The sequence below is a fragment of the Silurus meridionalis genome, chromosome 4 (assembly GCF_014805685.1).
Source record: "Silurus meridionalis isolate SWU-2019-XX chromosome 4, ASM1480568v1, whole genome shotgun sequence".
Classification (NCBI taxonomy): domain Eukaryota; kingdom Metazoa; phylum Chordata; class Actinopteri; order Siluriformes; family Siluridae; genus Silurus; species Silurus meridionalis.
In genome coordinates this window covers 7,484,993-7,499,462 of record NC_060887.1, presented here as the reverse complement: position 1 = coordinate 7,499,462, position 14,470 = coordinate 7,484,993, and the positions used below count along the sequence as shown (strand labels likewise).

Below are 14,470 nucleotides of genomic sequence, written 5' to 3'. Positions count from 1 at the left end.
TTGCTAAGGGGGATTTGAAAGTGACGTGCAACCCGTAGCTCCAAAAGTGCAAAAGTTCTTCACCACAGGACAAAAAGTGCACAAAGCCAGTTCCATGAAAATCTGCTGGTACGGGTGGTAGCTTCATAGTAAAATAATTTAATTTTGGATCTGAAGTTCAAATTACAGCCACACCAAGCTGCCACTCCTGGGCCCCAGAGCAAGGCCCTGAAACCCAGCACTGCTCAGAGCGTCTGCCAAATCCCATACATGTAAATATGCTCTCCATGGGTTGGAAAATGTGGAAGCTCTCCTGCTCCAGATCTCTAAACCGTACCGATCATCTCCTTTGGGATGAACCTTTCATGCCGATTGCACCACAGGCCTCCTCACCTCCATCAGGTTGAATGAATCTCCACAAAATATAGTGGAACATCTTCCCAGAACAGTGGAGCTTATTATAAGAGCAAACAGGGACCTGTCTTCATATAGTCCATATATAGTGTTATCCACGGAGATAAAGAATCACCAGCATCCTTTGACCTTAAAGAAATGACCTTTTCCAGGCTTCTAGGCAAATCCTGCTGCCTGCCCATGCTACACAGCATGACTCAAAGTCTTCTACTTCCCCTTTAATTAATTCATTATTTGTCGCAGCTACGAGACGCTCACAAATGAAATTCGTCACTCGTTCTGAGTCAATTCTCCTTGCCCTCGTCCAGAGGATTCTTCCCATCCTCTCTTAGCTTCCAGGGCCTGTTTGTCTGTTCCCTCTGTCCATGGAGGAGGACAACTTTCTTTAAGCCAGTCAGAGAACCCAGAAATCTGTGTATGCTCGATCTGTGAGGGTGACTTGCTAACTCAAAATTTGATTTCACTTGAGAGCAGACATAATGTTTGGATTAGACTTGAAGCAGGACCAGGGAGAGAACATTGTAGAAGATTGTAAAGAGTGGGGTGAAGTCTGAGTACAAATTCAATAACCCTATTAGTGCTACCACAACTACTGTAAAATCCATATTGTGGAAAGAAACACACATCATTTCTTTAAGAAATGAGGGTCAGTTAATGAGAAACATCCCAAGAACTTTCCCAAGTGCATTGCCCCAAACTATCAAATGCTTTGATTAAACAGGTTCTTGTGAGGACCATCCCAGGAAAGAAAGTCCAAGAGCTACCTCTGCTGCAGAGGATATGTTTATCAGGATTGCTAGCCTCAGAAACCACCAATTTACATATTTTCTTTACAGAGTTTAAGTGGAAGACATATTTCATTATCCAAAGTTTAGAGGAGATTGTGTGAGCTAGGCCTTCATGGTCGAATTGAAGAAAAGAAGCAATTACTTCGGAAGAACAACAAGAAGAAAAAACTTGCTTTGGTCAAGAAACATAAAAAATGGACATAAGATCAGTGAAAAACTGTCCTTTGGTCTAAAAAGTCCAAATTGGAGATTTTTGGTTTTAACCGACATCTATGTTAGATGTACAGAGGCTGAGCAGATGGTTCCTGAATGCCTGGTTCCTACTGTGAAGCATGGAGGGGGAAGTGTGATGGTATGGAGGTGTTTTGCTGACACTGTTGGTGGTTTAGTCAAAATTGAGGGCATGCTTAACCAGCCATCTCGTCTGCACTTCATGGGAGCATCATTTGTTTTCCACCAGGACAATGGGCCCTAACATAAATCTATGATATGTCAGAGCTATTTATTTATATAAAAAGAAGAACGATGGAGTGTTGCATTAGATGACCGGTTTAGGATGAGTTGGACCAGATAGAGTGAAGAAAAAGCAACCAACAATCACTCAACAATTCCAGGTACCTCTGTAGATGATAGGAAAAGCATTCCACATAAATAATTCTGGGTTGTTTAACACGTTTTTGTCAACTACATAATTCCTTCTTATACTCATACTTAAATGCATTCCCAAAGGGTTTTTTCTCATACATTACCACTACATTGGCAAAAGTATGTATACGCTTGATGCTAATACAGGAACGTGCCATTTTATATATCGATGCCTGTCTTGGAAAGAGGCTTACAAATAGCCAGAAGGTATAGAGGGGACAGGGTTTCACACGATGCCTCACTCGAGCTACATTTGATTGCTAATGACCATGTCCGGTGATTTGTAGCTCTTTGTGGGGACTTCATTTTCACAGCAAATCCCCACTGAAGACAGTCATGTAGAAAGGAAGGGGGGTATTAGATACCAAGCTTTTTCACCGACTTTCTTTATTTCTATATCATATATTACACTTGGGAATTTTGGTCCACTCATCTTTTGAGTAAAAGGTTAAATAAAACGAATCAAATTTGTCCCCCCCCCCAATAGATGCTTTTCTCTTTATTCCTCCCTCGCTTGCTCACTGTCCTACCCGCCTCCTTCGTTTTTTTCTCCTCCCCTTCTTTCTCCTGCCCTCACTGAGTCAGGAGAAAGAGTATAAAACCATGGTTATCTTTTTAGTCCATCCCCTTAAATCTCCTTCTCTCGACTTTTTAATACGAGCTGCAACTCTTTTCAGCTCACCTGCCAGACTGTTGTAGCTCTCTCGCTTTCATTCTTTCACACACACGCACTTTTCCAGCAGATTTTGGTGTCTCTCTCTGGCACCACAGACCTCATACCAATTTGCCTTTCACTGCTCATCATTCCAGCATACGGGGAGAACTTGGCACAGGCAGCCCGGAACATTCTGCTGGGTGCCACAGCCATCATGCTTCTCATCATGTTGGTGGTACTCATTCCAGTCTTGGTGAACTCCGTGGGTGGCAACGAGGACAGAAGCCGTTTCGAGATGCTGGGTACTTGCCGCATGGTCTGCGACCCGTACGAGGACAAGCCAGGCACGGTGGCGACGGGAATCGGTTCGACGGCAGACACAGATGCAAGCGTGACGCACGTCCAAGCTGAGGCGGAGCCGCTGAGCGACCACAGCGTGAGCCCGATGCTGCCAACGTATGTCCACGGCAGGCAGGGAAAACCTGGAAAACCAGGACCTCCTGGACCACCAGGGCCACCCGGAGAGCCCGGTCCTCCTGGTCCGATGGGGCCACCTGGAGAAAAAAGCACGACGGCACTTGCTGGCATTGGCAGCTTCAATACAGCTCCACATGTGGCTTTCTATGCTGGACTCCGAAATCCGCAGGAGGGCTACGAGGTCCTGAGGTTTGACGATGTTGTCACAAACATCGGCAACAACTATAACGGTGCGACTGGAAAGTTTCTGTGCAAGGTGCCCGGGACTTACTTCTTTACTTACCATGTACTGATGAGAGGTGGTGATGGAACCAGCATGTGGGCGGATCTTGTGAAAAATGGACAGGTAAGAAAGTAGGGGTTACAATTTACTATACAATATATAGCCGCAATGTAATCAAATTCCTGATGCGTTTTCGAGGTGAAACATATGAATTCAGTGGGATATTTTGTTTCATATAAAATGGAGGACCCAAATTATACAGTATACTCTATAAGGGCAAGACATTTTTTTTATAATAATCCATAATAATATTTTTTTTTTTAAATGAATGTCTTGCCCCTGTCCTTCTGTGGTGACAAAAGGACAAATGCCAGCACTCACTCATCAATTCCTCAACAAAGATACGCTGTGGAAAAGTTTGGAAATGATGTAATACCCATGTACCATGAGCATGTGCTGGAGTGAAAGATATGTTTCGTTATTGTGTTGTGTTGTGTGTGTGTTTTAGAGAGCACTCTTCTCTGGCCTTCATTACTGTGTCATCCTGAATCACTAGCTTTCTCAGTCACACTTGGCCCGTCATAACACACACACAGATGCAACTAGTGAAGCTGCAGAGCTCTGACAGCATGTCCTAACACACACAAACAACTATAAATACACATTTATTCCATGCACATGACAAAGCACTCATTTAGAAAGACTCGCTTGCGGAAATTGAGGAACAAATAATCTGATCGACTGTCAGTCAAAGTCTAACTGTTTTTCTTCATCACTAAAGAAATTGAGATTGGGAAAATGAACTGGGACACCACCAGGACAGGATTTTGGTTTGAGTCAGAACAAACTGAGATTGGACATTGGTACTGGGACTTGATTTTACTGGGAGTGGATCCCAGCACTTGACTCCAACTTGAGATTGTTACAAGACACAAAGTGAGGATGCCTGAGGCAGAGTCTGGGACCGGATCTGGCCATGAGACAAGGACAGAATCTCGGTCTAAAACAGGGAGATATTCAGGGTCAGCAAAACAGGGGTCCAAGTCACTGGCAGCAAAATAGGGACCCAAAGTTTGGGGTTCTAAAGGACAAGACTGATAATATTATGGTCAGAACACTGACCGAACATCTAACACTAATTTGAGATCCACTGCGTTAAAACCACAGAAGAAGCAATGCACTATAACTGAGGTGTTTCCTTTTTAGACCTTTGATTAAACCTTCTGGCCTTGGATCGGTCTCTAATTTGTCCCACATGCCCTGCCTGAATTGCCATCTCCCGAATATCCATATATACACTTAGGAACAGGTCATAAGGGCAGCAACAAAAGAGCCCTAAATATTTTCAGCCCCAGTGTCATATCCTTGGACTCCAAATAGCTCTAAATGTCTGCTGCTCAAGCGCATCTTGAAACCAACACATGTCCCTAAAGCCTCAGGTATCTACAATAAAACAATTGAAGATACGGATTGTTAGGACTGTGTCTTTCGGAGTCTTGAACATATTCCATTGGTCACACCATCAAATGCAGTTATCCCTTTGGAAGAACCATTGAAGTTTGTGGTTTAGCAGAACACATCACCCTTCTCTATGCAAAACCCTTTTTTGTCATGATGCTGCAAAACAATGGTCCGTCATGACTCACAAATCTGTGTAGAGTAGAAGTCCTTTAAGAAGCCAATAACCTTTATCTATATATATAAATATTTGTTGAACCTGACCTTAATGTAGGGTAATTAAAACCTTAGAAAGCCCTGAAAGCACCAATCTGACTTGTGTTTTCATGTTGACCTTAAGTCCATTCTTATCTATCTCAGCACACACACACTGTCTACTGGGTGACTCAACAATGTTGCACACGCTTATCCGAACAGTTAAGACAAGTTTCCTTGTCTACACGTCCATCATCCAGAGCAATGACGCATCCAGTATGCAGTATTCTTACTTTCTTGTCTCATCTCCTGCTTTGTGTCTGTCTCTCATGCTTCCTCTATCCAGGTGAGGGCAAGTGCTATAGCCCAGGACCAGGATCAGAGCTATGATTACGCCTCAAACACGGTGATCCTCCACCTGGACCCTGGAGACGAGATCTTCATCAAGCTGGATGGGGGCAAAGCCCACGGTGGAAACAGCAACAAATACAGCACCTTCGCTGGCTTCATTCTTTACTCTGATTAGCAGAGCTTCATGATTTCTCAATGGGGAGTTAAAGGGGGTGGGGCAACTTTAACTTTAACTCAACTTTAACTCACTTGTTTCACTTGATACATAGAGTGTTTTGCATAAGTATTCACCCTCTCCCCTCCCATCCTTGTTATGGTTGGAATATAATTTTCTAGCCTGGTTCACATCTCTAGATTTGACGAGCCTGCATCCACTCCAATTCACATTCCTGTTTCTGTGTGTTCGGAAGTTGTCCTGTACATTATGAGACGCTTTTCTTCTTACCACAGTTGTATAGAGTAGTTATCGAAAATCATATCCTTCCTGTCAGCTTGAACCACCCTGGCTGTTTGTTGTTGTGAAGAGTGATTAATTGAGGTATTATAGTGTTTCTGTCTGCTCAAGTTTGTCTCAGCATTCACCCCAGGTCTCTTTAACAAAGATTGGGTGACTAATACAGGGTTTTCACGCCAAAAAATTGGACACTTAGGCAGTCAAAACATTCTTTTTGTAAATACGTTTGACCCCCACTTCAGCATTAAAAGGGAAAAGGGGCTTGTCACATGTACTTTAATGAAGCCAGGGTTGTAGTGCAGGGTCAGCAATGATACAGCGCCCCTGGAGCACAGAGGGTTTAGGTTTTGTTCAAGGGCCAAAAGTGGCAGCTTGGCGATACTGGGGCTTAAAGAAAACCCCCGACCTTCCGATCAGTAACCCAGAACCTTAACCACTAACTATCACTTCCCCCAATTATGAGTTGTTTTTGATTAGTGAACTGGACAGAAGTACATTTTAGTTCCAGGTTCCTCAAAACGAGGAGTAGTTATATAAAGCACTAGTTCTAATCATAATATTTAGGGAAGAAAAGGGTACATTTGGCAAACCATAAGAAGGACCTAATAACCAAGTAGCCATTTTGTCAAGACGAAGCGGATGTACGAGTCTCATGTCACTTGTTCTCGAATTCGTCATGTCGTCTCGTGTGTAATCACTACTCTTAGTGTTATCCAAAATCGGAAACTTTGGCAAGTGGAACAAAAACAAAGCACTCAACAAACCAGTGTGTGAATTCATATCAGTGCAGAATCTGTGTATGAGGAAAAAATGTTAGCGCTTTGACGAGACGGATTAAAATTCCAATCAGAACTCGGCTCGGAGATATCAACACGCTGACCTTGCGTGTCTTGCGGTGTCGTCGGCATTAATTACGGCTGGATAATTGCGTGCAGAAGCTTTCCATCTGATAAAAAGCAAAGAGAGAAAGATGTCTCGATGTGGAAGTCCCTGATTGGGGTTTTGAGGGGCCCGGAGGGCTCATTGTATGTACCTGTGTCTAACGTGACTTTACTTTTGCTAATAAAGCGAGATTTTCTAGCACAACACGACCTTAAAGCAGACTTTGTCTTGATTCTATTGCTTTCTGATGCATTTAAAGATGCATTTGACTGGAACACTAGAGAGAGAAAAAAAAAAGACTGAGAGCTTGGAGATTAAAGACAGACAACAAGTATGAGATCGCTCTAAATTGAATGAAAGCAAGAGATCAAATGGAGTTATGGGCTCGTGGAATGAATCAAATATATGGATACATATAGGAAAAAAAACGCCAGATGTCAGAAAAAGGGTTCCATCCAACAGATTCTCAAACATGCCTCCCAAGGGTATACTTCTTTATATCGTCTTTACTTCTAGAACTACATAATAATAAAAGAGACGGTTCTCCAAACAGGTTTGAGGCGACTCCTCTAATAATCCCCATCTACAGAACCAGTTTATCTATCAATCTACCAAGCAAGAAGAGAGAATGTGAACCCTGCAAACCCCCCAAATGTCTTCTCGAATACACCAAATGATCGGCGTGCGATTAGCCCTGAAGAAACGTAATGTGGCGTATTTATTAATGTTCTCACTGACACTCGTCACTCCTTCCAGATGTTCTAACAAGAAAACTGAAACCAATCAGAATTTCTACAGTGGGATAATTAAGGCCCGGAGGTTTCAGAAGGTCGTGAGTTTATATCCCAGCATCCATTTCTCTCATTTATACAGCTGAGCAGCAATGGGGTTAAGGGCCCTGCTCAGGGGCCCAGCATCTTGCTGTGGCTTGGATTTGAACTCATGACCTTTGAATCCAATAAATGCTTTAACCACTAAACTCTCACCTCCCACTCTGAACCTGGCCAGGTGGGAAAAAAAATAGAATATTGCCACAAATGCCAAATAAATGGAGTTGAGAATTCTGGGAAATGAATTGCATGTAACATGTAGCATAGTACGTTGATGAAAAAATATGTTGTTTATTCTCCAGAAGTCAAACAAGAAGCTTCATGATGTACACCAGGGATCCCAATGACAATTTGTTTCAATCGAAACCACAGCGCACGGCACCGAGGTTACAACAAAAGCATTTCCGGCGATCGGATCTGTAGCTAAGCACGAGAACGCCGCGTGATAGCGGTCAGATCGGCGCGGAACGAGATCAGGGATGGCATTTGCGTTCTGTCTTAATAAAGCCGGTCTTATCTCACAAAGACAGATCCGGCACCAGAGCCAGACACCTGCTAGGGTGGGCGAAATGACAAAACAACACCAATTATTCTTGCTTTTTCAGGGCTTGTGCTTAGCGGCGCTTCTCGCTTTAGCCATCATCAGCGATATCAGATAAACGCTGAATGTCTCCGATTATATGCAAATGAGCTTAGGGGTGAGGAAATCGTCTGCTGGGTCTGGCGTTCATTATCGTTTCTGTAGGAACAGTTTACACCAGGGTCAGAATTGCAGACGGATACGTGTTAAAAAACCTGTAACATTTATTTAGCATGTATGGAAGGAGTCTCCAGATGCTAGAATATAATTTGACTTTTTTCTCAAAAAAATCTTACTTTATTTCCCATAATCGTTGATCGCTTCACTAATGCCCACTTGTGGCCGAATGAGATCGCAACGCGAATCCCCACTAAAATCGATATCACTAAGATCTTCAAAGTGGCGCATCTTAGTGCCCTAATGAACATGAACGTGTCCGCAAACATTTGGTGGTTGTGTATGTCGTATGTAAGAACGCTTCTGCTGAAAGAATTGGATTGCTGGAAATCGTGAAAAAATTGTGGGGGTGTAGAGGAAAAAAACAATGCAGATGTTGCTGCAGTAATTAAGCAAATCTTTAGTCGTGCAAATACCCAAACGCACACACTTCATATCCCTCGCACAGTGGTAGCCGTTGTGGCTGAAATGTGGCGTGTCGGATGAGCGAAATGCCACGGCGCCTCACGCAGACGCACGACTACACAACTGCTGCACAAAACAGACATGACGTCTCCCCCCTGTGGAGACTAAACGCTTCTCCTTAATAGGCTCTGCAGCAAACGATCATCTTGTTCACGCTGGAAGGAGAAGAAGCACCGGAGAAGATGGGACAGGAGGTGAACGGTACCTCACGTAACCACTCTTGGCGCCTGTGGTGAGCAGAAAAGCACGTGTGAGACGTCATGCGTGTGGGACGTAAGAACAGAAGACCGTCCTTTGTGTGTGTGTGTGTGTGTGTGTGTGTGTGTGTGTGTGTGCCTGTCAGCTCTCATTTTTGAAGTGTGTTTTCCAGCAGAGTTGGCATGGCTGCATCGGATGACTGGACCGGCGCCAGACATGGCGTCAGCAAAACCTGCAGGACACACACACACACACACACACTGACCTAACGTCTTATTGATTTAAAAACACATGACTGACAAACCCTTTTACAGTGTGTCTCGGTCTCACGACACAATCAAAAGAAAGAAAGAAAGACGTAAACACTCGGCTTTCAGAGTCTGGCTTTTTGCTGAGAGGCGGATCCCAAAGGGGAGACAGATGGAACTCGGCGGTGGATTCACGAAGGTTCGCGCTCTCTTCTCTCTCGCCGCCACTTGTTCGTACGCATTCATCCTGCAGATGTTCTGCATTGAATCTGCAGTGTTGCAAACGAGCACCAGCGTGAAGGCTTCCTCAGCCGAACACGCTCACGCACATAAAATCAGTCTTCTGGGTTGTGAAGCCTCCAACCCTCATTGCTCAGCATTGAATCTGGGTTTTGAAGCTCACCGCGTTCCAAAAGTATGGGAAGATATTTTTGAGTGCGTGGTGCACGTGCCAAGCTTTGATCGTCTATTGTAAAACGCAAATTTTCCAGGAAATATCCCAAAATATCACCTTACTTACAGTATCGCAACGTATCGTATCGCATCCGCTGTATCGCGATAAGTATCGTATCGGAAGACTCACAATGGAACACCGACTCAAAACCTTGAAAATTCGTAGGCCTTGTTGGATAACGTTGGGAACATGAGTGCAAGTATATATAAATACATTTTAAAAAAGATGGCACCTTGGCAAAAAGGTAGACACACAGACAGACAAATAACATCAGGACTTGAAGGGTTGAAACGTGTTTAATGTGTCAGTTCAACAGTTCCATTCCCTTCATTTCCAGCTACATTCAGTTCACGTGTCCACACGTGTGAGATGAGCATTAATCACAGTGTAGTTTTAAATCAGGCGCATTAGGAATGAATCGATTCGTCGTCAGATTTGACGTCTACGTGCTGTGAGGAAGTGTGTGGGCGGAGCGTGAGTCTAGCGACGTGATCAGTCACGTGACAAAGGTGAATTAGTGTGAATAGGTTGCAAAAAAAAAAAAAACCCTCAAGACACGAAATGAAATGGCAACAAAATCCCACCCAAAATCAAACCCTAGGCAATTTGCTTTGGATGCGTTAGCAAGGGCGTCTACCAAAGGCCGCGAATGTAAATGCAGGTGAGTCGTTTGTTTAGATTTGTCTGGGTGGGGAAAAAAAAACAATTAGTAACACCTGGAAATATGAGAACCCCACCCCTGTCGAATCCAGTCTACACTGGGATCATAAGAATTACTAAACTACCACTACGGATGAATAAATCATTCAAAACACCTGCTTCCATGAAAAGGTGCAGGTCATTTGTTGGTACCTTGAATAGTAAAGACGACAGCAGGGGGCAGAGCTTCCTCATACAAAGCCCTACAGTTAGTGTTCGGGACTCAGACACCAGTTTAGCGTTCGAGACTAGACTGAAAACATTTATTGATTAATTCTGATCCGTGATGTCTGGTGGTGGAAGAGTCGAAACTTGATTCTAGATAGACTTCTGGAGATCTCTGGGGGCAGATTACAAGAAACCATGATGATGGATTTGGAGTGTAATTAATATAATGATGAATCGACTATAATGAACGGACGTCTGGTGTCGAGGGTGAGGACGGGTTCCTCTGAAGGTTTCTCCCTCGTACCAACATTCGTGGAGGTGTTTCCTCGCCACCGGTTCGCTCATTAGGGACGAATCCGTGTACGATTTCAATTGACAAAATGAATTGTTAAAAGCTATACAAATAAAACAGATGATAAAATAAACAACTGTTCACCCTTCGTGAGGAGATGGAACCCTGGCTTATAAAATACGTTAAGGCGTTTTGGACCCGACGACTACGATGCTAGGAGTTTTAGCGTGTACAGGAAGAGGCCCGCGAGCCCGGCGACTGTTGCCACGGCGATGACTCTGACGGGCAGGTACTCCATGGAGCGGTCGAGCGCGGCGTGTAAGCGCAGGACCTGGCGGTGCGTGTCCTCGCGTGAGCCGGAGTTCTCGATGACGTGCCTGGCCAGCCCACGCTTCTCGCTCAGGGGCATCTGTGCGGCGACGCGCTGCTCTGCCTCGCCCTGACTCAGAGAGTCACGCTGCATGAGCCGAGCCAGCTGAGTGCCGGGGTCGCTGAGGGACGAGACGGAGATGATTCAGGCGCTACATTTCGGGTTCAAACACACCGTTATAGGTGACGTTAAGCACATGGATGAAGCTCTCACCAGTAGACGACCACCGTGTGCTTCATCAGCTGAGTCAGACGCCGCGTCTCGAACAGCAGAGGGACGTCCAGGACCACGTACCTGTAACCTGAAATCCACAAACAGAAGCAGGAACGCTTTCCAAAATTCCATCCAAATTCATTCTACAGCTTCTCACATATACAGTGAGGAGGGAACGGAGGAAGATAAGAAAAAGGGAAACGTGAATACGTGTGTGTGTGTGTGTACCCCTGATGAAGTAGTAGAGGATGTGGTGGAACATGGCTCTGTGGATCTCGGGGTGTGTGATGGAGTTGAGCACGCGGCGTTTCTCAGGGTTCGAGAAGATGATGTGGCCGAGCTTCTGTCTGTCTATCTCTCCGTTCTCCAGGAGAACCTCCTGCCCAAAGTTCTGCACAATGAGCTGGTATGCTCGCGTCCGAGGCTCCACCACTGTCAACACACACACACATCAATGCAGCACTACACCCCAACTACACAAAAGCAAAGAATGGGGGAAGAAAGAATGAACGTATGTAATAATGGATGGATTCATGGATGAAAAGAAAAAAGAAAGAAAAGAGAAGGAAGAAATGAAGGAAATGAACCTTTCCTGGCCACAACATCTGCGTCGATGACGGGGCAGCCGAGCTCCCTGAGCTGAGACGACACGGTGCTCTTTCCTGAGGCGATTCCTCCGGTTAGCCCCACCAGAAACATGCTGCAACACACACACACACACACACACACACACACACACACACACACACACACACGCACACAATTTAATTTATTACCCCATACAAAATTCGCGATATTCCTCACACCAACAATCTGGTGTCTGGCGCCTCCTGGCGAACATCATATGCAACTGCAGTTTAGGTCCGCAAATAAGAGTGCACATTTATACACTAAATAATAACTTTTCATTAAATAATGTGCATTCTTTAATACTTTAATCCATATTATAAATTTGTAGCATTTATATTTTAAGATAGACATTATCTAACGGGGTATGGATATGGAAAGAAATGTACTTCCGGTGTAATAGATTACTGCATAACTATTATCACTTTACTTGGTAGTAGTTCATTATTATTATTATTATTATTATTATTATTATGTATATGTATATGTTTATTTTTACTTTTTAATGCTGTAATGTTCAAGTAACTTACTAAAGGTTGTTGTTGACCTGTTATAATAAAAATTTTTTTTTTTTTAAAAGCCACTTCCGTCTCCTTTCTTTGCTTATTAAAGAATAAATCCCCGTATATAAACTCCGTATTTATATTAAATCACAGGAGACGCCGTTAATAGAATGATTTATACACTTTCAGGAGGCTAAAGCGGCTAAGTTAAACGCTCAGCGCCATATTCTGGCCGGGTCGCGTCCCAAATAGCTCCCTTGACCCCTATGTATATGCACTACAAAATGGCGGAGACCCGTCATTTTGCTAGGGAACGTTCGAAGTGCACTAGGTGTCTGGGTAAAGCGATTGAGATAAGGCCAAAGAACTTCGCTGAAATAATGAGGGGGAAATAGCGCGCTACTGCCATCTGCAGGACTGGAGTATAACTAAACAATAATCCTTACGGCAATAATAGAATAAAATAATTAAATGCTTCTAGATAAAAAAAAAAAAAAAAAAAGAAATAAAATTGTCAAATTGGAACGTAGAGAAGTGAAGCTGCGGAGATGTTACAGGATGTTGGTGCATGATGTGGAGGTGCAGGTGTAAGGCCTCACAGTTGTGGAGTTTCACCATAAATATGTTTACTGTAGTCACTTCTGAGCATTAATGTGTTCTGCTGTGGCTGTTGGAGAACAAAACTATCCGAATGCATCCTTTGTTTTTCTTACGAATTTTACATCCGACCAGGAGACCATCCTACTGTGTTTATTACTGTGCGCTTAAAGCGCCATCTACAGGCACAGAGCGGCATAACAAGCAAAGAAAACTTGCAAAGTTTAGATTCTTCTAATCCTCAAAACTATTTTTTTGACCTGAAAATCAGCCAAAAACACTAAAAAGTCTATTGACCCCAACACACAAGAGTGCGCACACAGAAATGAGGTAGTGGAAAGTTTATTTACAACCAGATGGCCACAATGAAGAAAAATAGAGTAGAGGGGAAAATTAATACTTAAAAAAAGAAAAGGAAAACAAAAAAAAATCCTAATAAATCACAATGTAGCATGCAGACTAGAGAGCATGGGGTAGAGGTATACCAAAGTCTAAAATACAAACGGTAAAACCCTGAGAGGAGCTCCCGGAATGTTCGGACACCGCCCTCTACTGCCACGCCCAAGAACTGCACGGCAACCCCCCCCCTTCACTACTCAAAAAAATAAAGAAAAAAACCCAAACACACAACTTTAAGCTTAAAAACTAATAACAAGCATGTAGTAGAGTAAGAACGTGCCCCGGACACACCCACCCCCACCCACAAACATAAAAAACATAAAATACATAGAAAAAAAACACAGCGAGCCGGTTAAGCGCGCTCTCCACGGATTCTCCGAGCCAGCTGGATGTCCTTGGGCATGATGGTGACGCGCTTGGCGTGGATGGCGCACAGGTTGGTGTCCTCGAAGAGACCCACGAGGTACGCTTCACTAGCCTCCTGTGGAAGAACACACAAGAATTGGTCAGAAAAAGAAGACTGGGTTGCAAATGGAAGCAGGAGATCAGAGTTCCTCGGAAGTGTGATTAAAGAAAAGGAAGTTTTGGGAGAGAATCAGGTCAAGCGCACCTGCAGGGCGCCGATGGCCGCGCTCTGGAAGCGGAGATCGGTCTTGAAATCCTGGGCGATTTCTCTGACCAGGCGCTGGAAGGGCAGCTTGCGGATCAGGAGCTCGGTCGACTTCTGGTACCGACGGATCTCTCGGAGCGCCACGGTGCCGGGGCTGGAGGACACAAACACACACAATGAGGGAAAACGTAGATCAGAAAAAAAAAAAAAAAAAAAAGTTTCGTCTTATTGAGCATGCGCATACCGGTATCTGTGAGGTTTCTTGACTCCACCGGTAGAGGGCGCACTTTTTCGTGCAGCCTTGGTGGCCAGCTGCTTCCTCGGAGCTTTGCCTCCGGTGGATTTACGCGCGGTCTGCTTGGTACGTGCCATCACGCTCTCTTAACTCTCTAAAATACAACAAGAGAATATTTTATTAATTTTATAAAAAAAAAAAAAAAAAAAAAAAAAAAGGCGCGTAAAATGCATGACGTCTGTTTCCGCGCGTGTATATGAATAAAAGAGTGACGTGACCGGAGC

The 14,470-nt window shown here is 44.1% G+C and overlaps 3 protein-coding genes across 3 annotated transcripts in view; 1 reads left to right on the top strand and 2 right to left on the bottom strand.

The window, feature by feature from the left end:
• Positions 1-2,395: 2,395 nt before the first annotated feature.
• On the top strand, positions 2,396-6,730 carry LOC124384088 (C1q-related factor-like). Its single transcript, XM_046846639.1, has 2 exons — positions 2,396-3,304; positions 5,181-6,730. Exons 1-2 carry the CDS (start codon positions 2,696-2,698, stop codon positions 5,358-5,360), a joined length of 789 nt encoding a protein of 262 aa, XP_046702595.1. The 5' UTR covers positions 2,396-2,695; the 3' UTR covers positions 5,361-6,730.
• A 3,020-nt stretch (positions 6,731-9,750) lies between these two features.
• On the bottom strand, positions 9,751-12,796 carry dcakd (dephospho-CoA kinase domain containing). Its single transcript, XM_046846651.1, has 5 exons — positions 12,373-12,796; positions 11,803-11,915; positions 11,444-11,647; positions 11,216-11,303; positions 9,751-11,123 (listed from the first exon to the last, which is right to left on the bottom strand). Exons 2-5 carry the CDS (start codon positions 11,912-11,914, stop codon positions 10,838-10,840), a joined length of 690 nt encoding a protein of 229 aa, XP_046702607.1. The 5' UTR covers position 11,915; positions 12,373-12,796; the 3' UTR covers positions 9,751-10,837.
• Positions 12,797-13,268: 472 nt separating this feature from the next.
• The window catches only part of h3f3d (H3 histone, family 3D), a 1,956-nt gene continuing 754 nt past the window's right edge, over positions 13,269-14,470 (bottom strand). Inside the window, exons 2-4 of the mRNA XM_046846654.1 lie at positions 14,196-14,340; positions 13,952-14,105; positions 13,269-13,822 (exon numbers count right to left, since the gene is read on the bottom strand). Of these exons, the coding sequence (XP_046702610.1) occupies positions 13,694-13,822; positions 13,952-14,105; positions 14,196-14,323 (411 nt within the window). The 5' untranslated portion in view covers positions 14,324-14,340 and the 3' untranslated portion in view covers positions 13,269-13,693. The remainder of the gene's footprint in view (positions 13,823-13,951; positions 14,106-14,195; positions 14,341-14,470) is intronic.

Coding starts and splice junctions, on each gene's coding strand:
- LOC124384088 (XM_046846639.1), top strand. CDS start 2,696: ATGCTTCTCATCATGTTGGTGGTACTCATTCCAGTCTTGGTGAACTCC. Junction 3,305..5,180: donor ATCTTGTGAAAAATGGACAG/GTAAGAAAGTAG, acceptor TCCTCTATCCAG/GTGAGGGCAAGTGCTATAGC.
- dcakd (XM_046846651.1), bottom strand. CDS start 11,914: ATGTTTCTGGTGGGGCTAACCGGAGGAATCGCCTCAGGAAAGAGCACC. Junction 11,304..11,443: donor CCTCTACTACTTCATCAGGG/GTACACACACAC, acceptor TGTGGATTTCAG/GTTACAGGTACGTGGTCCTG. Junction 11,124..11,215: donor CACACGGTGGTCGTCTACTG/GTGAGAGCTTCA, acceptor CTCGTCCCTCAG/CGACCCCGGCACTCAGCTGG.